The 26,713-nt window shown below is 44.2% G+C and overlaps 1 protein-coding gene across 3 annotated transcripts; it reads right to left on the bottom strand.

Annotated features, from left to right (window-relative positions):
- Window positions 1–2,045: 2,045 nt before the first annotated feature.
- Window positions 2,046–26,069, bottom strand: ACBD4 (acyl-CoA binding domain containing 4). Of its 3 annotated transcripts, none has more exons than XM_088470677.1 (11): window positions 25,665–25,752; window positions 21,605–21,712; window positions 19,481–19,601; window positions 19,155–19,239; window positions 11,465–11,585; window positions 9,313–9,423; window positions 7,878–7,975; window positions 7,607–7,691; window positions 7,091–7,281; window positions 6,535–6,582; window positions 2,047–4,207 (listed from the first exon to the last, which is right to left on the bottom strand). In XM_088470677.1, the coding sequence occupies exons 2-11, from the start codon at window positions 21,684–21,686 to the stop codon at window positions 4,100–4,102; spliced, it is 1,050 nt and encodes a 349-aa protein (XP_088326803.1). In that variant the 5' UTR covers window positions 21,687–21,712; window positions 25,665–25,752; the 3' UTR covers window positions 2,047–4,099. The 3 variants fall into 3 exon arrangements, with proteins under 3 accessions (XP_088326802.1, XP_088326803.1, XP_088326804.1); XM_088470678.1 differs by lacking the exon at window positions 25,665–25,752 and adding an exon at window positions 24,804–24,855; XM_088470676.1 differs by lacking the exon at window positions 21,605–21,712 and having other exon boundaries at window positions 2,046–4,207; window positions 25,665–26,069.
- Between the last annotated feature and the right edge of the window lie 644 nt (window positions 26,070–26,713).

The following is a 26,713-nucleotide window of genomic DNA, read 5'->3' as shown; positions in this document are numbered from 1 at the left end:
TGCTTACAGTCTAGAAGAAGACTGTACTTTACCATTAACGAAGAACAACTAAGCCACAATAGGAGACCATAGCAGCCCCATGAATGCGAAAGTAACCCAGTTGACACTTTATTTATCTACAGCTGGCTAGTTAATCATGTGAACACACCACATCATCCAGTCATTGACAAACATGCTACACAGAGACCCTGAAGCTCATACTGAGTTGTACCCATATCGTATGTTTAAAATACATGCGCAGATCAAATGCACATAAAAACTGCATATGCTAGATAAATCCATCACTGCTCTATTAGCACATGCACCAGGTTTACGTCAGCATATATCTGATACACTTATACCTAACCAGGTCATAAACCCAAGAAACATTTTCAATCATTTGATTGATGGTGAAAAACACAATTGCTATTAGATTAAAATGTTCTCTTAATGTTCTCTCTTATGTAGGATTTAAAGTAGTGAAAAATGAATTCTACAATACACTCACAATATCTTATAATATACACATGATGAATAAAGAAACCACCTTCAGCTTCAGAGGTCATTCCGCAATCAGTCATTCAGAAGCAGCTAGCTTGTGCTTCAGAGGTCATTCCGCAATCAGTCATTCAGAAGCAGCTAGCTTGTGCTTCAGAGGTCATTCCGCAATCAGTCATTCAGAAGCAGCTAAGCTTGTGCTGGTACTGTAACTGCCATATATTTACATCTGCCCTCATGAAGTCATCCGCAAGTGATAGGGCAGATGGACTAAGCTCTGGAAAGTGATAAGTTGGAGAATGATAAACTACCAGCCATTCAGCTCCAGGCTATGTTTGAAAAATGACAGGAGCGGATTGGTTGGTAGTTTATCACTCTCCAAATTATCACTTTCCAGAGCTTAGTACATCTGCCCCTACAGCCTATAACCTAATGGTGCATACACACGTAACGATTTTTTTGAACGATTTGCCGTTAACGACGTCGTTATCGTTAAGTCGTTCAAAAAATCGTTCAGTTTCTGAGTTATAATGATGAACGAAAATCACAAATGCGAGCTTCCGTTTGTAGTTTTCGTTCATCGTCCCTTCTGACTGTCCAACATGACGATTTTCGTTCAGAAAATCTTTCATGTTTGACAGAATGAACGATGAACGACGGCCACTCCCTGAACTGATTTTCTATTTCAACTTCATTTTACATCTACTTTCGTTCATCGCTCAGGAAATCGTTGAAAAAATCGTTCATTACATATTAAAAAATCGTTCACTTTTTCAAGGGAAAATGTGGACGAAAATCGTTGGTAACAAAAATCGTTACGTGTGTATGCACCTTTTCAGTTAAGAGTTGATATTTTACAGGCTGTGTTTGAAAAATTACAGTTAGGAGCTTAGCTGGTACTTTATATCCAAGTTTTGATACATTTCCCCCATTGTTACCGACAGACATACATGCACCTATGTGTGCATCTGCCTCAGTTCACAGTTACGTAGTCTTACCATACTATCTCTTTAAACTGGGACACTCATGAATTACACAGGTTTTGTGGTTGGCTGACTTCAAGCCTGCATTTCACCTGCTTTTAATCAGCCACAGAATCTGTCTATTTCATTAATGTCCCAGTTTAAAGGGATAGTATGGCAAGCCTACATTTACGCAAACATTCTCTTTACTATATTTGGTCTGCATTTGACAATCCCTTCCCTCATTCAGCCTCTACAAGTGTAAGATAGTGCAAATACCAAATCTGCATATGGACGTCAGCATACAGCTTGTTTTGTGGGCATGTGCAGTTCAAATTGTATAATTTAATCTAAACAAATAGGCATTTATCCAACTGAGCACGAGCCCCTCTGCAGTTGGACTATGATCTTAAGGACATCAGTATCATCAAGGCAGCTACTAATAAAGGGGCAAGTACTATTTTAAGGAGATAATATGACTGTGGGATTCTGTCTGTCCCCAGACTTCCTGTAACCCTACCATATCTATATGTAGTGAAATCCTCTATTTAAAATGGAAGGAAATTACAATCAGTTAAATCATGTTGGATTTAATTATTAGAATATATCATTATCTATATATAATTTAACAATCATAGTTGTCAAAATCACATCATCTTATATATCTGCAGACAAGTCTAAATTTGATTTTCAGCATACTATACATTCAGTAATAAGGACACTTTTTGGAAGGCTGGATGCAATGGATTACATTTAGAGGATCTAAATATAATAGTGCAAAAAACATATTAGTAATCTTGAATGTGTGATAGAAAACAGAAACTTTTTAACAGTCAGATGCCTCAGTTACTGTGATCTATAACCACCGAGTAACGCAGAGTCCCAGATTTGCAAATATAAAGTTCCAATATACAGATTGCACAGCGGATGCAGCCATTTTGTGAACTAATCCAAAATGTATGTAGGGCCTGATTCAGAGTTGTATGTAAACCCGATGGGTTACAGAAAAACGACGATATTTGCAGAACAGTGCAAGCACAGGATCAGTACTGCGCATGTGGCGATCTGCGTTTGCGACATCGATCACAGTGCCCCCGAAGCCACAGAATGATTGACATGCTGCGGCTGTTTGGGGGGTGAGGAAGGGGTGGCGACGGACAGAGCCCATTTTCTGGGTGTGCATTGGACGCAGCTTCACTGGTCCCGGCAGAGTGAAATACATGGCCATCCTGAGTGACAGACGTTCACGCAGATGATCTGATGCTGCATCTTAGGACGCAGCAGTGGATCACAAAGGCATGCAGTAAGTATCTTTTTACCACAGACGCCGTTGCTTTTACATATTTCCATGTGTGTGAACTGTGTCCATCTCTGAATTAGGCCCTTTTTCATTATTCCAATGACATCAATGAGACACTTCACAGAGCAGCGATAGGTGGCATTCTCACTCAGATAATGCCTCTAGTGCCTAGGAAAAACAGACTGCATTCTAGTGAATTCATAGCTTGCATTCTCAGTGAGGTCACTAGCTCCTAATGAGTTAATAAGACTGCATTGTCAGTGAGGTCACTAGGTCCTAATGAATTGATAGGCTGCATTGTCAGTGAGGTCACTAGCTCCTAATGAATTTATAGGCTGGATTGTCAGTGAGTGCACTGGCTTGTAAGGCTTCATTCCTGGGAAGGTCACTGGTTTCTAACGAATTGATAGCCTTATTTTTATATATATATATATATATATATATATATATATAATCAATACACAAAATAGCTTCTTCCACTGTATGTAGAAGAAAGGTGCTCTTTAAGTTTACAGTGTGTGGTAATAACTGAGAAAGTGTAATTGGACAGTAAAGGGCATTCTCACATAAGTGGAGGTGTACTGTGGGCTATGCTGAGTTGGACAGAAATGTAATTACACCTGTATTTGTTTAGCACGTGTGATTTTGTTTCTGTGTGTATGGCAGAATCATAGCTGAAAGGGTTAAACTAGAGCTGAATGAACATGTCGCAATGCAATAAGCATTTAGCTTAATTACTGATTTTATATATTTTTTACCAACATTAAGAAAAGTATAAACTGCCATTTTATGTGGAATATTTGGATCATTTGCTCTCTCTTGATTTCTCTACTGCCTAAGCCTGTCCAGCTCTGAGCTCGATCTCCTGCCCTGGCTGGCTCTGAACTCGCTTTCCTGCCCTAACTCTGTGCTCACTCTTCTGATACCCCTGCATTCTGTGTGATCTCTCTCAGTCAATATATGCTGGCTTCCTTGCTCTGCCACTTTTTGTGTTTGTTTTGCCTTTGTTCTTGCTTTACCATGGAAGAAAAAGTCATTTATCAGATATATCTCCAGTGACTGCTCAGTTGGTGCAGGATTTGCAATGTCAATGTCAGGATAGAGGAGATTATTCACAGAGCTAAAGAAACATATGTGATATAATGCATAAACCAAGAACACAAAAGAAAAGAAAGACAATTAACTTATTCATTACTAGGCCTGTTTTAGATTTTATGGTAGTATTCCATTTACCAGTCCCAAAATCTCTTTGGAAGTGGTCTCCATCAGAAAGCAGCACCCTTCCCCTAACATTTTCAGTTAATTCAGCTCTAGCTGGAGAGTCTCAGTACACAGGGACAGCAGCGGCCAGGCAGACAGATCATCTTTTTCTCCTGAGAAATCTGCGCAGCAGCCAGTGCACAATGAATGGCCAGACCAGTATGAACAGTAGAGTCTGTGAGTGGGCAATCATTGGGTACTGGGATTTCTATGAAAAAAAGACAAAAAAAAAATAAAGATTTTCTGATAGTAGTCTGAATACTATTTCACATTTGAGGATACCTACAAAAGGAAATTTTACAATTTTGCAAAATATTGCTAAAATAAAGTAAATTGAACCAAATAAATAAAATAAAGTAATATTTTACAATTGAAATACCAACTTCAAGTGGTCTAAATTAGTTTGACGGTATTTTCCACATTCCTAATGTGTTGTTCTAAAACCCCCATTACCCACACTAGTACAACAGTGGGAGTTACGGTAATTACAGTTGCTGGGCAGCTTCCTTACTGATCTGAGGGCGCAGTATATTATGTCGACATTCACAATGTGACCGCATACAAAGGCGCAAATAGGTTGTAGATCATTAGAGTATCAGACTTCTGAGTAACCCTACGGTCGTATATATGAAAAGGAAAAGGGGCACAGGGAAGTGTGTCTGTTGCACAGGAGGATAGTCTGTAGACTATGACAAGCACGATAGCTTCATCAGTCTATTTCTCTGTGTTTTTTGACCAGTATAATACTATGTACTTAGTGGATCCTATAGTATGAACCATATACATAGTGGATCCTATTGCTAATTATATATGGCACTGGCATGCAGTATGGCCCCCTTTTGTCAATTGCTAAAATATCCAATTGGATGGATCGTATTATAGTGAATGAGCAATACTAACATTGGAGCCTGCCCCTCCCACAATGGGTGGCATTGGTTTAACATGTCGTCAATCAGGAAACTAACCACCAATGAACACTTGACCGGCGGTATTTACGTCCGGCTCCATATGATCACATGAGCCTCAGGCGAAAATGCGGGTTGGCCTTCGTCCACGGGAGTCTCTTTACACACAGATCTCCCACACCACGGTCCAGCGTCCACGCGGGGAATCCTCGCCTATTACAGGTACTCTCTGTCCACTCACTGCAATCTCATCAGCTGCAGTCCTGTCTATTTCACCCTGTGCTGCTATTGTATCAAGGGATCTACCAGGACCAGCGCTGACAGCAGAGACAGTACTTTTGTATCCTCACTGTGGCATGGTGCAGGGACTCTCATCCCCAGTCCAATGCATTAGTATGACTGGGGAAAGTAGATCCCTGTACTGGTAGGTACACAGGTACTAGTATTTATTTTAGCACCTTGCACCTGTCACAACCTGTGCAGTTCCTCTTTCCTGCCTGGGGTGTTGCTCTCTGCTCTGGTGCTTCTAGAACACTTAGCTAATGCAACAAACTGTTGAGCTACAGACCAGAGTGTGCTAGAAGCATCAGAGCAGAGTGTGACACCCCAGGCAGGAAAGAGGAACTGCACGGGTTGTGACCGGTGCTAGAATGAACAGTAAGGTACTATTGTTTTCTCTCCTATTAGATACTACTAAATAGGGAAGCACCCTTGTACTCCCAATTCCCCTGGCAACTTAGGGACACCTCAGCCATAAACCAATTAGGTTTTGATTATAGGACATACGCTTGAAACGTGGTGATTGCTTTTAAATTATGTGTTGTTTACATCTAGTCTTATTTTTGCCGTCCTTTATCTTGAAAGATATATAGCATTAGCACTTTATGCCCATTAGGGTATCACAGCCATAGCACTTTATTTACATTAATTGCAATATTTTTTTTATTGTCACATTTTTCTTAGTTTTTACATTTTTGCTCTTGGAGTTTAATATGATATTTTTTACTAATTATGTGTATTGCACATGTGTATTAATGTCTGATGTGGCTACTTATATTCACGTGGATTAACATTTTCATGAATTATGTGTATTTCTCATCTGTATTTCTGAATTTTCAATTGGCTTAATAAAAGTGTAATAGGTGTGCCCAGTTACATGAGTACTTTTTTTATCTTTCTGTGTGTAACCCTATGGTCGCGCAGAATGGCCGGCAGAGCCATTTCACCACGTACAGGATTGTAGTTGCAGACAGAGACATGCCAGAAAAACGGTCGAGACACACCTGCGTTTGAATTGCAAACTCCTCATTACCGTCTGCAAATGGTCCCTGTCTGTCAATCAATTTGCAAATAAATCCTCACTGTAAGCGACATTGGTAATGAAACTTGACTCAGACATATGCGTAGACCACCAATAATCGCTGAACTACGTAAACATCGGCACTGAGTCCATCTCTGAATCAGGCCATTAAACCGTACAACTCTAGCACACTGGTGAGGTGTGTGAGTTGTGACATACAGAGGAAGATGGTCTGGGACACAGTACAAAGCACTGTATAATAAAATTCTAATCTGTCACTGATAAAGTTTTCTTTAAATAACTTGACTCATACACAGAAGAAAATCATACCGGCACTTTGTGTGGTCTATGTGTTTGCCCATCTATACGATACGAATCCTAAGAGAGAGGAAAGGTTTTTAGTTTTAGTAGGAATTCTTATTGACTCTCAGAACAATAAAGTATCTACAAAACTGGCCTGTAATTGTTATCTACATGAAAAAGCAATGAGGATACGTTAACGTATAAGACAGGTCACTAAAAGTGTCAGGCTCATTAGCGGTCATGGAACTAGAATTCCCAATTCCCAGCATACCCACATAAAACAACTGGGTTTTTGTTTTTTTAGAACAGTTCCTACGTTGCTAGCAAAGCTGACCTTTGTCACCCAGGACCAGTGACTCTCCTGTTGTTGATCTACAGCCCCAAACATGCTCTGCCAGCTAGAAACTTAGTAATCATAACCTAGTAGTCAAAATCATTTAACAAAGTAATCACTGTTATTACATAACTACATGGTTCACTAGGACTGGCATTCTACATGCATTTGTTCCTGGTTAGGTATCTCACTGTTATGGGATCACTTTATACTAAGATGGATTGATACGATCATTATGTTGCTTTTAACCTGCAGAGCTCTCTCTAGGCTTTCTATCCGCTGACAAAGCCCCTGGATTGATGCCTGTAGCGCCTCCACTGTGGCTGTAATCTGAGGGCTCAGCTGGTGTGGTGAACCTCGGCACTTGGTCCGCAACTGAGTAGAAATGTCTGAGCCACTTTCTCCATTCCTCAGCCAGACATCACTAGCTGAATTTGACACTAAATAAGGAAAAAAACAAAAAAACACTATTAACCATGAATTAGTGCACACACAATTCTTCATACCCTACTATTACTCTATACCACCCAATGGTTCTGCTTTTACAGGGCCTGTTTTGAAGCCACTTCCCCATTTCCTATACTTTAGAAATCTTTTTTCTTAGGACAGTCACTATATTGTATAGAAGAAAAGGGGAAATGGCTTAACAACTGGGTTGGGGCTAAGCAGATCTGGGGAGTTAAGCAAATAAAGGACATTGCCTAAAACATTCAGAATTTGAAACCGCAAAGGTTAGTGTTTGGCACTCTAGTAACACATTTCTACCTGTCACAATGTCGTCATCCTTTCGCCTTTCCACATTGTGCCTCCTTGTCTTAGCCTTTGGCTTTTTGTGTGTGACATCAGATACCTGAAACAAGTGAGTGTAAGTCCTAGAACCTTCATCTTCACAATTCTACAAGGCAAGAATTTCTGGTGACATGTTGTAATCCACTGGCAGAGCTAGGAGTGGCCGTTTTAAACACATGTAAACCAACGCTGTCCTGGCAGCTACAAAAATATCATTAAAACTACTTTTAACACAACAGCATCTCACCTCCTTAGGCCCCAGTTGTTCCAAACTATCGGAGAAATCTTTTTCAGAACCCCAGCTTTGAGGTCTCCTCTCAACTTGAGCTGGTTGTGTGGCTTTGTCTAAAGATGTAAACACAACAAGAGAAAAATACATTTCAGCGTGTATCAAAGCTATGTATTAATCATATAAATCTCATTTAAATACTGTTTTTTCCCGATTGCTATTACTGAAATGGCACTAAAGCTGGCCATACACATAGTGATGGTCAGCAACTGGCTCATCAATAATAAGATAAAGGGCAACTGTCTCATCACTGGACAGGCGGTGAGGAGATGAATGCTATTAGCCTGAGTATGTGGCTGTCTTTCTATCACACTAACAGACCCCACTGTAAAGCTGCCCATCCATTAGACGATTTTGACAGGCGATTTGCACGATAACGATCGTGCAATCGCTTGCAAATCGTCCGCAAATCTGGCACTTCAAAGTCGGAAATGACCAGCGATGAGTGCGCCCGCTGTTCGTTTCCAACATCAATCATCAGGCAAACATGCTGGTGAACCTGACGATAACGTCAGGTTCAGCATGTTGCCAGATGATTGATGAGCCTGCACTGAATGACTGTTCAGTGTAGGCTTATCACAGACATAGAAACGACAGCACGATTACAATGTCGTAATCGTGCTGTCATATCTATGATCTGCTAGTGGATGGGCAGCATAAAGATGGAAGTAATCCAGCCAATCTGCCCGAGCACTGAATACATGGATTTGTCTACTTTGGCCACCTATATTCAGTACATATTAATTTTTTGATGCAACATCTTAAAATGTTGGAAAGAGTAAGAATGATAACACATATTAAGGTTTTTTTTGGGGGAATGTCAAATTCTGACAAAAAGATTAATTACTGTAACATGTCTGAATTCATCATATATGATTACTATGCAATCAGAATGCATCGGATCTGTGTTGTTTTAGTGGACAATTGGCCAATTTCCCCACCCTTATGTGCACAATGACTGCTGTAAGTGCAGGAAGCATGTGGACCTTCCCAGCAATATAATCTCGCTGTAAAGCAGAACACCCAAACAACATGATCGGCGTAAAGTGACCATCCAAACGTGTAGCCAATTTGCAAAAAAAATGTTTTTCATTTTTTTTGCTGTTTGTACTGAATAGCCAGATTGCTACTTGTGGGAGCAACATACGTTTTGGCATCCTAAGGCCCTCAAACATCTCTCAGAGGGCACTCCTATACAGCAAGTGGGCAATCTCTGTCATCTTTATACACTGGTAGAAAATCTGAAACACAAGCGTCTACATGCAGGACCAAACAGCAGTTGTAATACAATGATAAAGGTTATACACTTTATAGCAGCATTTTACACAAGAATATTAAAGACAATATTAAAGACCACAATTGCTGTAAAGTAAATATTTAATTACACAGAGACCTAAAGAGTTTCTCTGCTGATCTGGCTCAGCCTGCCCTGATTGGTATGAATTCTGCTCCTGGATCTTCTCATTCTCCTCCTGCTCTTCTACATCTCCAGATGTTTCCTTCTCTGTAACATGAAAACAAAGTAATTCTAATTAATATCTCCCTAGTTGCAGTATGAGCTGCATAGAAAGTGGAGATGATTTCTCCAGAGGTCTTATCTCAGAAACAAAAGTAGTTAGAGAAACATAGAAGCAATGTTTCCATCAAGGTGCCTACAAACAGTAACATTGTTGTAGTAAACTTGGTCAGCTAGACTAAATTGATCACCACTGTGCTACATATTATAATGATATATTGGGTCAACAAGAGATTTTCTAAGTGGGTTTTAAGCAATAAAATATTGCAGCAATTGCATAAAGGTGCCGGAATCAGTATGAAATAACGTCGGCCGCATGGCGTTTCGATTCCCGGCAGCGCCTGGCAGACATGAGCAGAGCCCGGCAGTGGAAGCCCGACAGCGCTGGAAATCCCGATCGTCCCTAAGGTAAGTATAAACTAACATAACCCCCTAACCCTAACACTCCTTAGGGGTGCCTAATCCTAACCTCCCCCCCCCAAGTGCCTAACCCTAACCCCCCCTTCCCCGCTACCTAAACCCAAGTCCCCCGAGGGTGTGCGTCGGGGAAATGTCAGGCGTCTACATCTAGACGCCCAGCATTTCACCCTCGCCGAGATATGACAGTCGGGAAGCCGGCTGCCGGTATTAAGGCAGCCGGTTTCCCGATTGTATACCAAGGTGCCTACACACTAGGCAATATTTTACACGATCAGCCCAATTCCGACGCATCGGGACGACAGATCGTGTAAAATATGTCCTAATCGTGAGTCTCTACTCATGATTACGATGTCGATGCGCGTACCCGCTGGTCGTACATCGTATCATCAAATCTTGCCTGCTGCAGGCAAGATCTGAAAATCTTATCACGATACACTGGAATAGTACAGGATGCACGATAGATCGTGGGTCAATTTGGATTGTTTTTAACACCAAATCGTGCCCACGACTGCAGGGGGAGAAATCGGACACAATATCGGATCGTGACCTGAACGCCTAGTGTGTGGGCACCTTAAGTGTTGTCGAAGCTGGATAATAGGCTGAGACAAGACCAGTTTAAAATTGAATCGCGGCGACGCCATCTTGCGACTGGCCGTAAGACGCCATCTTGGAAATGATATCGCAAGACGCCATTTTGCGAATGGCCGCCCCAGCGCCATTTTAGATAAACTCACAATTAAGTACATATGGCGAAATTACTATTAGCACCATGCGATTGCATCTTTTATCATTTCTCATATACACAGTAATACGCACAATTGCGCTGTTAACTAGTCGCATATTAGCGAATGCATAAGATCCTATATGAAAACACCGTTTAGTAGCTAGATGATGACTGAACACATACAGTATGTTGACAGTGGTCATCTTCTGGCCAATTTTACCAAAATGTCCGATAATAATCTTTTTTTGTTTTAACCAGATGCTTAGTTAGTTGTTTTGGTGCCAAATATGCTGCAGACTAGCTGCCAATATTACAGAATGACCAGTATTATAAATCATTGTGGAATGTAATTTTACAGTTATTTGGTAGAGGTGACATTAAACTTCAACAGGCTATATCAACTTCTCTACCAGCTCTTTACATTTTACAGTCATTGATCATCTGCTATACCAGGGGTGCCTCCCCCCCCTGTCCGGTATTCTCCCAGAGCTCCGGAGCTTACCTTTTTGAGTGGCAGCGTGGCCCAGCGATGTCACTGTGCTACATGTGACAGATTGATGTGGTGAGAGGATGCGGTGTCAGACTTGGGGGCAGCAGAACGAGGGCTGGCACAGAAGGGAGGGGGGGGGGGGGGGACTCTGGGCTGGCACATAAGGCCAGCTCCAGACAGTACCCGGAGTGCTGGGAGGCAAACTATGAGAAAAAAAATGGTGGTCCTCCATTGTCTTCTTAATATGGCACACATATCACAGTAGACTGATAAGCTATTAATAGTGACAACCATGAATACTCCCTATTTTATTCAAAATAGGATATATTTTGGAAGACAGCTACAATACAAATGAGCAATTCTGTAGTACACTTAACTTCATACAGTCCACTCACCACTGTGATTCTTGAAGAAGGAGTCTGGAGGACGTGGCATATCAGGGATTACTTCGTATAAGGGACGGAAAGGCTCAAACATCTCGGGTGAGGTGTCTTCCAGAGGAACTGTGTCTAGAATCTGAAACAAGGTAGAGATTTCATGCATTTTAACACTATAAAACACATTTTGGAGTAGGCGAATCAGATTAGCTCAACACACATTTTGAATTTAAGAAAACACACCTAAAGTATATATGAATACATGGTGGATTTGGCAAGAGCTCTGTTAACAATATGATGATACATGAAGATTATTCATATACAGGTAAGGATCTGCTGTGCTGTTGTAAATGTTTAGATGCTCAGTTTGACTACACAGTAACCCAGCACCACCAACTGTCTACACAAGGACTTGGCTGAAGTAAAATAATCTATGCTACTGTTAACATCCTAGTGCTCAGATTGTCTACAGGTTTTTCTAGGCCAGCAAGTCTATCTCCTAAAAGTCTCTAACCATTTATAGGGCCCGATTCAGAGATGTATGCAACCTGATGGTTTGCATACATCTCCCATAGCAGGGGGACTGTGACGTGCATGACATGTACGCAGGTGTCCATTCTACAAAATGGAGGCGTGACGCACCCGTTTTGTGGATGTGTTGAGGCCAGGGTCTGCATTACAAATTTCCTGGCAGAATGGTATGACAACCATTCTGAGTAAGCTTAGGCTTACTCAGATGGCCGATGGCTGCGTCCATCTGATACTGCATCTTTGGACACAGCACTCGTATCTGCGATGCCGGCAGGAGCCATATTTTTTCTTCAGATGCCTCTTGCAGCATTACCATATTTGAGCATCGCTGCTGTGTCCAAAGACACAGCAGCATATTTGAGCATCCTGAGAGGCGAAGGTATCAAATGCATAATACCTCACAAAGGTATGGACAGAAGACCACGTGGCTGCCTTGCACAGCTGAACTGCAGAGGCACCACGGCGAGCTGCCCATGAAGGACCCACAGACCGAGTAGAGTGAGCTTTAAGAGAAGATAGTACAGACAGGCCCTCATGAATGTAAGCCCATCGCCATGCGAATCCATCCTGCCAAGGTTTGCTTAGTGGCAGGCCAACCCTTCTTATGGAAACCATAAGGGCAAACAGAGAGTCCGATTTCCTAAATGAACTGGTATGGACAACATAAATCCTAAGAGCCCGTACCACATCCAAGGAGGCCTCACCAGCAGATAGGTCTGGGGAATTAAAGGGCGGTACTATAATTTCCTCATTGATGTGAAAACTAGATACCACCTTAGGTAGGAACCCAGGACCAGTGCGCAGCACTGCCCTGTCCCTATGAAAAATTAGGAATGGGGGGGGACAGAGCCCCCAAATTTGACACTCTTCTGGCTGAGGCAATGGCCAGAAGAAACACAGTCTTAGCTGTGAGCCATTTTAAATCCACTGAGCCCAGTGGTTCAAATGGCAGTCCTTGGAGAGCCCTAAGGACCACAGCCAAGTCCCAAGGAGCCACAGGTGGAACAAAGGGAGGCTGTATGCGAAGTACACCTTGCATAAAAGTGTGGACATCAAGAAGTGTAGCAATCCTATGCTGAAACCACACTGAGAGGGTAGAAACCTGCACCTTCAGTGAAGCTAGGCGAAGACCGTGATCTAAGCCCGCTTGTAGGAAAGCCAAAATCCTGGATATCCTAAAAACTGGAGGATCATAGCCTCTAGGTCGACACCATTCAAAGAAAGTATGCCACATTCAGTGGTAAATTCTTGCAGAAGCCGGCTTCTGAGCTCTGAGCATGGTGTTAACAACAGAGCTGGAAAAACCACTGGACCTCAAGAGGGCAGTCTCAACAGCCACGGAGTCGAAGACAGACGGCCCAGGTCTGGGTGATGGCAAGGACCTTGAGACAACAGGTCCAGACGTAGAGGCAACTGCAACGGAGCGTCTATGGATACGCTCCTGAGATTTGAGTACCAGAGCCGTCTGGCCCACGCTGGAGCTATCAGCAGGAGCGTGCCGCCTTCTTGCTTGAATTTGCGAATCACTTGAGGAAGAAGGGAGAACGGAGGGAAGAGGTACGCAAACTAGAAGGTCCACCGGACCGACAGAGCGTCTACCAGAAGTGCCTTTGTGTCTCTTGTTCTTGACCCGTACACAGGAAGCTTGTTGTTGTGTCGGGAGGCCATGAAGTCTATCTCTGGAAGGCCCCAACTGTTCACCAGTAGCTGAAACACCTCCTGGTGAAGAGACCACTCTCCTGGATGCACGTCTTGACGGCTGAGAAAGTCTGCTTCCCAGTTGAGGACTCCTGGTATGAACACTGCCGAGATAGCAGGGAGATTGCCTCTCGCCCACGCTAGAATGCGGGACACCTCTGTCAGGGCCGCCTGCCTGCGGGTTCCTCCTTGGCAGTTTATGTAAGCCACCGTGGTGGCATTGTCCGACTGCACCTGCACGGGCTTTCCGTGGAGGACATGTCTTGCTTGTTGGAGAGCTTTGAATAATGCCCTTACTTCCAAGATGTTGATTGGAAGCGCAGATTCTGCTGGCGTCCACCTTTCCTGGAAGAAGTGCGGACCCGACACTGCTCCCCAACCTCGAAGACTGGCGTCCGTCATCAGAAGGACCCAGTCCGCAATCCAAAAGGGGCGCCCCGTGTTCAGGTGAGTAGTCTGCAGCCACCAGGCTAACGACAGACGTACCTCCGGTGACAGCACCATTGTCTGTATCTTTATCCGTTGGGGCAACCCATTCCATTTGAAGAGGATCAATTTCTGAAGAGGTCTGGAGTGAAACTGGGCAAACCACCATGTCGAACATCGACACCATGGAACCCAGTAACCTCATCGCTGAGCGAATAGACACCCGGCGACTCTGCAGGCAACTGCATACTTTTTCCTGTAATGCAGAGATCTTTTCCTCCATCACAAAGATCCTCTGATGTTGGGAGTCCAACAGGGCTCTGAGATGGAGCATCCTCTTTGATGGCACCAGGGATGACTTCTTCCAGTTTATCAGCCAGCCGTGAGCCTGCAACACAGAGACTGTCAATTGCAGATGGCGCTGAAGGATCTCTGGAGACCGTGCCAACAGCAGAAGGTCGTCCAGATAAGGCAACAAGCTGACCCCCTGCATCCGCAGGTGAGCTGCCATGATTGCCATGACTTTGGTAAACACTCAAGGCGCTGTGGCCAGACCAAAGGGCAGTGCCTGAAAGTGTTGGTCTCCTACTGCAAACCTGAGGAAACGCTGGTGTGCTGAGACAATGGGAATATGCAGGGAAGCATCCTGAATATCTAGCGGCACCATAAAATCCCCCGGCTCCATCACCAAAATGATGGAACGCAGGGTCTCCATCCTGAACTGAGGAACCCTCAAGAATTTGTTGAGTGATTTGAGGTTGAGGATGGGCCTGTAAGACCCATTGGGTTTCTGTACTAGAAAAAGATTGGAGTAATACCCCGATCCTCTCTGGGACAACGGGACCGGCACTATAACTCCAGCCTGGAGCATAGAGTGGATCACCTTCTGGAATTTCTGGGCCTTGTCTTGGTCTGTCTGAAGGCCCGTAGTGAAAAACCGGCTGGGAGGCCTCTGCCGGAAGGAGAGGGCGTACCCCTGAGAGACCACTTCTCTTACCCAAGTGTATACGGTTGTGAGACACCAGCACTGGGCGAACTGAAGAAGCCGGCCTCCCACTTTGGGGTCCCCCAAAGGGAGGCCCGTCCCGTCAGGCTGAGGGCTTATCGTCTGACTTGGGAGTTGGACGTCTTGTACTCCAAGCCTGCTTCTTTGGCTTGGCAGATTTCTTGGCACCTGCCTGTCTAGGAAAGGACTGCACTTTGAACTTACCCTGGGCCCTATAGGGCCAAAAGGACGAAGTACCAGACCCTGATGGGACTGTCGCCAATGGCAGACATGCAGACTTAGCTGCTGCCAGAGTGGCCACAATTTTGTCCAGATCAGGGCCAAACAGGACCTGTCCATTAAAGGGCAAGCATTCCAATCCCTTTTTGGAATCTGCGTCTGCTTTCCAAGAACACAACCAGAGGTTGTGGCGCGCAGCCACTGCTGCTGAGGAGTTTGTGGAAGTGAGGAGCCCTATATCCAAGGCTACCTCATTAATGTACGTAGCTGAGTCTCTGAGGTTACCCACTAACTCCACCTGCTCAGGTGACAAGTCAGCGTCTAGAGACTTCTACCAAGCTATCCATGGCTCTGGCAACCCAGCACATGGCCATTGCCGGTCTGGACGCCCCCCCACAAGGGAATAAATGGATTTCAGGCATATTTCCACCTTGCGATCCGTAGCATCCTTTAAGGAGGACATGGAGGGCATGGGCAATGTAGCACTCCTCACTAGGCATGTGACATGAGATTCCACCTGTGGAGGGGTTTCCCATTTGGAAAAATTATTATCTGCAAAGGGGTATGCAAAAGCCAAACGTTTTTGAAGGTGGTACCGCCTACCTGGATTTTTCTACGCCTCCTCTAAATGATCCACTAACTGACCAGATAGAGGGAATACAGTGGCATTATCCTTAATATCCTTAAAGAAGGCATATTTAGATTTGGCCTCAGGGGGGATCGTCATCTGTAATAACCAAGGCCGCACGGACTGCCCGTATAAGGCCAGGTATATATATTTTAGACTTGGACTCCACCTCCTTGGTACGAGGGAGCTCCTGGTGTGAGAGGTCAAAAATCTCCACGTCATCAGACGTTATGTCATCCTCATCATAATGAGCTGTCTGAGACATTAAAGGCCGCTTAGCAGGCCGCAATAATGCCTCCCCCTGTAAAACGTCCGTCAGGTGCTGTACCATATTGGACAAGGAGTTTACCCACGAGACCTAGGGGGGGCGAAAGTGGGAGACACTGAGGTACCATCAGCTGTCTATGGAACCCCTGCATGGGTGATGACCCTACCGACTGATGCGATAACCCCATGTGGTGAAACGCAGGGGGCGTCGCCAGCTGGCCCACAAGGGTTGTAAGTGCCTTAGCAAAACAAGCCCAGGGCGGTTCCTGCACAGGCGCAGTTACAGAAATCGGGCGTGAAATTATATAACATGCCCGACATAAACCTTCAGTGTGGCCCTCACCCTCCGCTATTGGTACAGTACATGCGGTACACTTTAGCTGGAGAGGAAATTCACGTTCACTCTCAGACATGATGAGTGTAACGGAGTGTATGTGACTCCCCTCACAGACAATATTTTTACTGTGAGGCAATGAATACCCTGCAACACCGCACCACAAGGGCTTTTGCAGAAGAAGAACAAGTTTAGTAAAATGGCTGACAGTCAGAAGTAAAAGTACAGGCAGACAGCGCTAGCATTAAGTCACATACAATGCAGAAATAAATCCCTGCACTATCAGCACTGAGATCAACTACGCAGACACAGAGCCTGGTAGGAAACAGTGCAGTATACTCTGACCTTACTCTGGAGGAGAGGTATGTGGGGGGACCCAGACCGCGATGCCACCTGTATCAGCATCCAACACCGTTTGCACACTTCATTAGAAAATGGCCGCCGAGGAGCAGAGAGGAGGCGGGCCCGGGGGAGGAGCGTTGACACAGCCCGCCAGACCGCTGTGTAGGGGCACCGTGCAGCGGGGGAGGCGCCGGCTGTTAGACAAGGAAGGCGCGCTCCCCTGGCATGCTATTAACCCCTGGGAAGCCGCACTGTACCGCACATGCTGTGGCCCGCTGTCCCTGGTGGTCTAGTGAAAGCGCAGGTTAATACCTGGCTCCATGCGCAGCCTGTCCCCAGGGAGCCCCCTGCCTGGAGACCTACAGGACTGTGTTACCGGCGGGTACCCTCCGCGGCACCCCGCCGCTTACCTGCCCCCCTGAATCCGGACACAGTCCAGGTAATCCGGGGTCACCGCTAGCTGTGACCCCAGATATCTACCAGCGTCCCCGGATCAGTACCGGCGTTCTGGTCCGTTGTGGTGTAAAAGCGACAGCATGGATGTCAGTACTGACTGTCCATGCTGTACAGCTCATTTGTGCAGCCACAGCTGCTTGTAGTAAACTTCAGGGGCCATTATAGCCCCACTCTGCTTGCAAGTGATCCAACTCCTGGCTGGACACCAACGAAAATGAGATGCCTTGTCTCGGGGGCGGGGTATAGGAGAGGGACCCCAGTGCATCCTGGGAGGATGAAAATTTTACTCTGTGGTGTCCGATGCCTGACGTCATCACCAATACCCAAGGTATCCTGTGGATACCCTATGGACCCTGATGTTGAAAGAATGAATACATGATGTGCTGTAGTAATAGTTAAATACATCTATAAACACTTTTGCAGAAATATTATCTATTCAATGAATCAGCCCTCGCTGAGATTGACATACGGGGGTAAAATGTGGTGCAAAAACACAAGATGGGACTACCAACCTTCCAGACATAATAGCACACCCACACCAAATGAACACTAATAGGCCAATATAATAACATAACATTGTACAATGTAAGTAAAGAAACCTGACAACTCTACACATCACAAGATGTATATGAATTACACTGCAATGTAACATCACATAATATCATTTCTATAAAAATATACCAACACAGAATTAGCAGCTCACCCATTACCTTGTCAATGGAAAATACTTCTACTAGACAAGATTAGTACATCTGCACACTAGACCTGTAGTTTAACTGAAATGGAATGCTTTATGTTAATAATCAATCATTCTTATATATATATATATATATATATATATATTTATTTATTTTTATTTGTGTTTCGTAATGTATGTCAATATGCAAACTTTTTTAATTGGTGTCCAGTAAACTTGTTAAGGGGCACATCCACTAGACGATCTACTCCCTGTCCAATCTCTAAACGATTTTCCCTTGATTTTTTTCCCTTGAAATTTAATCTTTCAGTCTGAACAATTTGCAAACTATCTTTAATAGATCAAGTGAAATTGACCTGCATGTTCAGTCGACTGACGAGACGATCAAACGACCAGCGGGAGTGCGCATCGTTGAACGTTAACGACCAAACACTGCACGATTCATAAACGATTGAACGATAACGACGTCGTTATCGTTCAATCGCCTGCTAAAATCGTGTAGTGGATGCCCCCCTTAAGTCTCAGGGCTGACACCATAACACTGGCAATATGCTTACATCATGTTACTATGACAATGGTGATGCTCAATGCGAAGCATCAAATTGTATTTTTTTTCACTACTTATTGTACCAGACTTTTATTCTATTGTGCACAGACTTGATCTGGTGTGGTTTTGTAAACATTACGTTGATTGCTTTTGTATTGTAATTCTGTGACGCATCTTGTTTTATGTAAATTTCTGTAGAGTTTGTTCATTCCTGTACAATAATTATACAATATAATTTATTTTTGTATTTTAACTCTATGGGGGCAATTCAAAATGTTTTAGCGCGGCTGCAGCCCCCATCGTGCTATTCAATTGTTGCTGCCGACGGACGTGAATGCTGCGGGTGTCCATAATTCCGTTTGCATCCTCCTGTAGCGGCGAGCACAAATCGTTGAAAAACCTGTATTTTGGGTGCCCGAACGATAAATACAATAAAATGCAATGGGCTCAAGGGGCTTAAAAAAAATTGAAGCACAATATCATTAGAGCTGCCTTTGCATTCTGTAAAGACATAAGAACAGTGTTATCTTCATGAAATAAACAAGAATGAGTGTTACTTTTTGTGCAACCATCTTCATTTCTTTAATATAAGTACACATTGCATCTTCTTGGCTCATTTCGCCCAATCTGTTCCAGGCATCCCTGCAAAAAGAAACAATTTAGAAAACCCGGCTTCTGTCATTAAATGATTGGTCAATACTGAAATGCTTGGAAATAAATCAGATGTGAAAACATTAAGTAAATGGAAAACCCAAATGAACAGTAACAGTGGAGATTATCTAATTGTGCAAAGACCTTCCTTAGTGGGACATGTAGTCTAACCCAGAACTATAAATGGAAGTACATCAGTGAATTATGGGGAAAAAAAGAACAGTGATAATACCACTTGTATCTGCCAATAGGATCCCAGAAACCCGGACGAGATATTTTGCAGGGTCCTGCTGTAGACTGCTTGTAGTAACCATAGAATCTGAGCATCTCATCGTAGGATGGCCGGTAAGAGCCTGAAAAAAGACAAAGGAAAGGGAATCAGTAGTCTAGTCATACATGCACCACTAAGACAGGCGCTAAGGAAACAATATACCTAATCTATAAGGAAAACCCTGTGACACTTATTCACAACTATTTAATGTGTACTTCTTAAACTATATTAATTTGGATTCAAAATTATGTCAAACTCAACCTACATTATGTTTGAATAATAATCACATTGTGTACAGTATTTGGAACGGCTAAGTATGGGACTCTGACCTTTGAATCAAAGGGTAATTATCTTGGATTTATTTACCTCGATGTTAGACTCAAGAATGAGTACAAATGCAAAAATAATTTCCTATAGTATGTTATAAAGCAGGTTGTCCAGTTTGTGTCTTTGAGGGCTATTGGGAAGCTAGTATTTTAAAGTAATATAGTCTACAGCAGGTTCCTAAATTACATGTAAAATAAAGCTTAAGTAATTTGCCTGGGTAATGTACATTCCTAAGACAGGGTTATGTATAATAGTTGTGTATATTCTACTGGACATACTCTCAAAATCATGGCTGAGGGATTAAATTACAATTTCTATTACAATACACACACGTTTACTTTGGGCAATGTTATAAGAACTACAAACAAAAGGGATGCCTGTAGCTATCTATGTTGCTCCAAAATTACCATGTTCAAAACTTAAAATGTTGTAGAAAATCTAGATGTTCTTTCCAGCAACATAAGCAGTGTTTATGTATAGAGCCGAAAATCCGTATTACAGAACATTGCAAGAGCCAAATTAAACAGTATTTTAAAAGTTACAATTTGCCCTAGTCCTCCTTTGTCCAAAAATGTATGTATTAGGGGATTTTTATTAGTATAGATTCTTGCATTGCGGCCTACACATTAGAATGAGCACTATTATAGGTTACTCCTGAATAAATGTATATAATGTGTCAAGTATTAGGGACCCACCTAATGAGATTCACCTTGATGTGGTACATGAGAATACATTTTTGACCAAACATGTGCTAAGAACCAGGGCCGAAACTAGAATATCTGTCACCCGGTGCAAGGCAGCAATTTTGCGCCCCCTCCCTTCCTGTACCTGAAGTTTGTCCTTGCTCGTCCATGTGGATGGCTGGCATAAACCCCCTGGCAATGAGCATAAACCCCCCTGGCCAGTAAGGACCTCTAGCATTTGTCCCCTCTTTGGCGGCGGCCATTTTTGGATGGCCATTTTCTGAGTCTGCAGCCCCCAAGCCACCTTGAGTCAGCTTTTTTCACCCCCTGCAATCTAGCACCCGGTGCACGTGCACCTCTAGCCCCCCCCTAGTTGCGGCCCTGTAAGAACCTTATTTATACTCCATGTTAATTGTTAGAGTTTATAAGTTTTGATTATCAGTATTCTTAGTGCTTAGAATGTGCACCTGCATTTTCTTTTTTCTGTATGGTACTAAGTCTCAGCATGGTAGCACCTCTTATTATGTTTACAATTAGGATCTGCAGTCCAGTACCCCCCGTTTCCTCTGTATCTGTGTAAATAATGTAAGCTATATAAACTTGAAGGTGAGACTCCCCAGCCCAGCACACGCTGCAGTCAGTCCTCTCTCTTCCTGCGTAATGTGCGCGGGGGAGCGACTGCACTCACCCACCAACCAGGATCGCTCAACGGCACCACCTCGCAGACACACGTAGTATTTTTTTGTAAGGAGGGGGTCTGGCCACACCTCCCCAAGTTGGCCATGACCTCTCCCAGTACCGGGACCCGGCGGAGCTGTTTGCAGCCCTAGAGATGTTAGGGACCCATCTGATGAGGTTCACCTTGATTTGTTATGTGGGCATACACTTTTGGCCAAACATGTGCTAAAATACTCCATGTTAATTCTTAGAGTTTAAATTTATTTGATTATCAGTATTCTTAGTACGCAGATTATGCGCCTCCATTTTCTTTTCTTTCCCCCCATACTATATCATTCAAGAGACACACTGAAGCCTCCCCCCCCCCCCCCCCCCAACTTTAAAGGGTTTTACATACCATTTTTAGGTAAGCTTTTAATAACGGACACCGCCGCAGTAAACTGTCTCCGATATAGAGTCTCATCTTGATCCGTCCCCATATGTCCAAACTACGACTCTGCAATCTCTGAGAGCAAAGTAGAAAGTATGTGAGCTTTGCTTTCTGTATGTGATAAAGGTAGTCAAATCATGCGCGTGGCAGTAACATACACTGTCCTGATAAAAAGGTGAACTCTGATCTGTCTGTAGTTACTTGGTTTGTAGTAAAATAACAGCAGCAAGATTGGCATACTCTACAGGAACATAATGCAGTTTGCATTATTTGATTTGATGCAGTTTGATTATTGTAATAGTACAAAATTGTACTATTACAATAATCAGTTCATTTGACAATGTGGTCATGTGTAAGAGGTAGCATATTTTTGTTGTATGATAGTCCGATCAGCCATTCAAAGTAGAAAGTGGGATAGACACAATAAAGTACCTAACAAAAAATGAAGTGGAAAGAATAGCCCAACCACTTGCTGAAGGACAGTGTGTGTTCTGATGTAACTATACCTTTACAGAAGCACCTATACAACAGGTCAGGGAGTGATGTGGCTATAGTTTTATTGCAATGTAATAGTAAAATAATCATGCACTTTATTAAAAATAAAACAAACTAAACAAGAACACTAATTTATCAATGGCCTGAGGCCTGTTAATGCTCCTATATTGTAACAATATGCTGTTGAAAACCCATCCTGTAATACATGGTTTGTGACAATGTACTTCTCATCACATATAAACTTACATTACTGGTTACTAAAAACAAAACATCCAATGCACCAAGGAAGTTAAACCCGTACTGATATTATTTCTTACACAATGAGACGGTAGCATTTTTTGTCTATAAGACAGAATGTGAGGCTATATTCTCTCATACAAGGTGATATAGGCTATATGCTGGTATATTGGCTTTTTCAATAAGATGTGGTGGCATGTGATGTTATATTGGGCTATATACTGTATATGGTGGCATATTGGCTACTGGATGACGAGCCTTTACTAGTAAATATGAGATTATAGGCCTGATTCAGCAAGGGGTGGATTCGCAAAGTCGCACACAAGTGGCTTTGCAATTCCGTCCTGCAAAAATGCGAAAGCAGCACGTGTCTGACACCTCCTTGCTGCGTTTGCGATCCCAGCGCTGTGCCCAAGAACGCAGTCTGGGCTCATGATTGCAACCATCTGTAGTAGCTGAAGCCTATCACACATCCTGCCCGGGTCCCTGGCAGCCTGCGAGGCCAGGAAGTCTGTGTCCATGGATGCAGACCCTGGCCTCGCCACTCCCGTAAAAAAGGGGGGAGAAGCGCCCCGTTTCCGGGAATGCAGGCAGTCCCTGAACCGCCCCATAATGCCTCTGTCTGCCAATCAGGCAGAGGCATAGCGAGACCTGCGTGTGATTTTGCAGGACCCATTCTGCACATGCCATACGGAAAAAAGTATGCAATATAACTACATAATTTCACACAACTCTATGGACTGTAATATAGTTTGTTCAGAAGCAAATTTGCTCTTAAAGCTGGGTACACACGTAACAATATAATGAACGATTTGCCCGATTCTGACAGATCAGAACGTCAAATCGTCTAGTGTGTACCCACTATGTTGCCCGATGCATGCTCCGGTAGGGTTGTCAGCTGCATCGTCACGTCGTCCCTACGCAGCTGAATCTGACAATGCGACTGACGACCCCATGCAGCAGGGGCCTCCATATCAGGAGGTCGGGCACCGGATTACCTAATGGCTACCGCCCGATATGTCGGCCCGTTGTCGGAGGGAGGGGACGTTAGTCGGATCGATGGGTACACATCGTTTAATGTGTACCCAGCTTAACTCTAAATGAAGCCCAATTTGTGGTGGCTCAGTGTGGGTCCGTCTGTGGATGGCGCCATCTTTCCAGTGATACATTTGGAAAGATGATGATAGAGCCGTTGCTAATTTCTGCACGTGTGCTATCTTCCCAAACATCACTGGGAAAATGGCGCCGGTCACAAATGGTGTGGGGCAGCTGCACACAGACCCATCCAGGTGTTAATACGCCCTGATTAAGGTTAATACTTGCACCTCTCTATACCTTAAACCAGGGGTTCTCAACCCTAATCCTCAAGTACCACCAATAGATCGTGTTTTGTGGACTTCTTTAATCATGCATAGGTGAGTCAATCTATTTTACTAGGTCAGTAATTATACCACCTGTTTCCACAGATAGAATCTAGAAAATATGACCAGTTGAAGATAGTGGTTGAGAACCCCGGCTTTACACAACTGGTTCAATAATTCTAAATTATTTTACCCATCTTTGCTATATAGGAAAAGGACACTTACACCTAAGCAACATGACCTGACCATGGACTTGATCATAACAAAAGCCGCTCCCCATAATTAAAGTCGTTCCCCGTCTCCACCCCCCAAACATTTGCAGCCAGAGCCGCAGCACCATCGTAACACATGTATACTGCAGCGCCGATGCATGCACACAAAACATTGGTCATTTGAGATCGAATCGGCTCTGGGTCCGGGTCTGAATCAGGCCCTATATTACACTAAACATTTGAATATTAACACAGTTCTATTGTATTTGAAATACTGCATAGTAAACAAGATAAAAGCAGATGTTAAGGAAAAGTGGTAGTAAACTGAGCAATTTATCAAAAAGGAAAACAGGCACAATGTGCCTGATTCAGAGATGTACCTAAACCCGATGGTTTTCTTACATCTCCGATGGTCACCGATTTGTGCATGCGCAGGATCAACACTGCGCATGTGCAGGTCAGTGGATGTGATGACAGTTGCACTGCCCCCTACGCCAAAGCATGATTGACATACTGCAGCAGTTTGGGGGTGGGGTGGCGACGGTGAGCGTTTTACAAAACGGGGGCGTCGCCATCATTTTGTAGGTGTGTCCTCCGTAGCAGATTTCCTGGCCCCGTGAGAGGAGTTCTGGCGGCCATTCTAAGTAAGCTTAGGGTTACTCAGATGGCCCATGCCTGTCCGATGGTGATCCGAAGCTGCGTCCTTGGACACCTCCTGTGGCATTAGCATATGTTAGTATCGCTACTGCATACAAAGACGCAGCAGCTGTGCGAATAGCGTACAACTCTGCAACAGGACCAATAATGGTTTACAGTCCCAAGCTTTTTAAATGTAATGCTGACCATAAGGGGTATACCTACCAACATCAAGGTGGCAGGTGCAGGAGGACTGACGCCATGAATCGAGTCCCCGTCCCCTTTTGAATAGTGTAAGTAAATGGTCCTTTCACCAACGGGATTAGTGGCCAATTATAATTTATTAGCCGTTATTTATATAGCAAACACCTATTACGGAGCGCTTTACAAAACACTTTAGTCATTCACATCAGTCCCTGCCCCAATGGAGCTTACAAACTACATTCCCTACCACATGTGCACATACCAGGGCGGTATGGGGGTGGTGCAGCCTGCGCCGTCGCACAGGGCTGGATGTGTGGGGAGACGTTATGACATCTCCCACAGCACACTAGTTATCGGTGCAGTGGTTCTCAGCCACCCACCCCCTGGGCCATGGGGCTACGACAAGACAGGGGGGCGGAAAAGGGCTGGCACACATGCACACTAGGGGGCATTTTAGTCCGTTATTTTATAGCTGAATAAGGCAGTTAAACTACATGTACCATTAAAAACATCATAAATTAAATCATGGGCTCATCTGTTTGTGTAATTGCAGTGACCTGAAGTACAGAGATATGTAGTCTGCATAGTTTAGTCCTTTAGGAAAAAAAAAAAAGAATAATAATGATGAATTAAAAGTACTGTATGTTTAAGGATTGGGCATGGATGGAAGCTCTATATGAATTCAGTCAGACTCTGTAGGTTAGGAAGCCGGCGGTCACAGCTTAGCCCTCTATAGAATATGTGAAAACTGTACACACCGAGTTCTTTTAAGCATTTACACTTTAGCATAAAATAGCAAAACACGCATTTCTTGTTGCAAGTCCGCATCTCCCACTGTCACATCTCTTCTGCCGCAGGTGAGGCGCATGTACAGGCGATTACCTACAGGGCCCCCGGGCCGCCGTTCGCTCCCTCCTTTCCCGGCACCAGGGACAGTCAGGCGAGCTGTGCAAGACCGTGGATTCATGTGATGAAGAACTTAGAAGGCCTGGGGTGTAAGGCGGAGAGACAGTCTGTTGGTGGATTCTCAGATGACGCAATGGTAATTCTCTCTATACAGTAATGAATAATAAGACAGCGGTACACATAGTATAGTGAGCGTGAGGGATTCGGTGAAAACTGGACCGGACCAAGATCAACGGGGAGACGGTAGCCGGCTCCCCGCAAACTACTGCTGCTGCCGCCGCCGCCGAACTGACCGGAGACAGTGAGGGGTCTGTGGGGGGCGCTGCTGTGACTGTCACACAGGACACTGCAGGGAGACGCTGCACTGCAGCCTCCTCTCCCGCTGCCGCTGCTCCCGGGCAGAGTGAGCGGGAGTACTGAGATGGCTGCTGGTGCTACATCTGATGTATTTATCAATTATCACTTGTTGAATTAAGGGGGGGATATTTTGAATATAGTATTTGCTAAAATTAATAATCACCCCTTGTACACTTTTAATGTTGGGAGGGTAGAGGGTATAACCCTAGGTTGAGTGATTGTGAATGTCAATGCCTATCAGTTTATTGATTAAAAAAAAAACCCTCATCCAGTTCTTGTACAGAAAGTTCCCCAGTTAAACATAATCATCAATTCTGCCAGCCGGGGAACGGGGCGCAGACCACCTTGGTCAGACTACCTTAGCCAGTCGATCAGGGTGCTGACCACCTTAAATAGCCATTCTGGCTGCCGTAACGGGGAGCTGACCCACCTTGGTTTGTCATTCCGGGTGCCGGAACTGGGAGCTGACCCACCTTGGTCTGTCATTCCGGGTGCCGGAACTGGGAGCTGACCACCTTAGCCAGCCATTCAGGGTATCGGAGCTGGGAGCTGGGAGCTGATCACTTTAAATAACTGTTCTGGGTGCCGGAACGGATTCAGTATGATCGCAGCCAGCGTTTCAAATCCAGACAACGGCATCCCGGCAGCAGTGAAAATTCAGATCGTTC

The sequence above is a fragment of the Taudactylus pleione genome, unplaced genomic scaffold (genome assembly GCF_031769625.1).
Source record: "Taudactylus pleione unplaced genomic scaffold, aTauple2 ptg000102l, whole genome shotgun sequence".
In the NCBI taxonomy this organism is placed as follows: Eukaryota; Metazoa; Chordata; class Amphibia; order Anura; family Myobatrachidae; genus Taudactylus; species Taudactylus pleione.
This window is presented reverse-complemented; position numbering and strand designations above follow the sequence as displayed.

Coding starts and splice junctions, on each gene's coding strand:
- ACBD4 (XM_088470676.1), bottom strand. CDS start 25,749: ATGAATCCACGGTCTTGCACAGCTCGCCTGACTGTCCCTGGTGCCGGG. Junction 19,602..25,664: donor GCGGCCCGGGGGCCCTGTAG/GTAATCGCCTGT, acceptor GTCTTTTTTCAG/GCTCTTACCGGCCATCCTAC. Junction 6,583..7,090: donor GCCTAGAGAGAGCTCTGCAG/GTTAAAAGCAAC, acceptor CCTCTCTCTTAG/GATTCGTATCGTATAGATGG.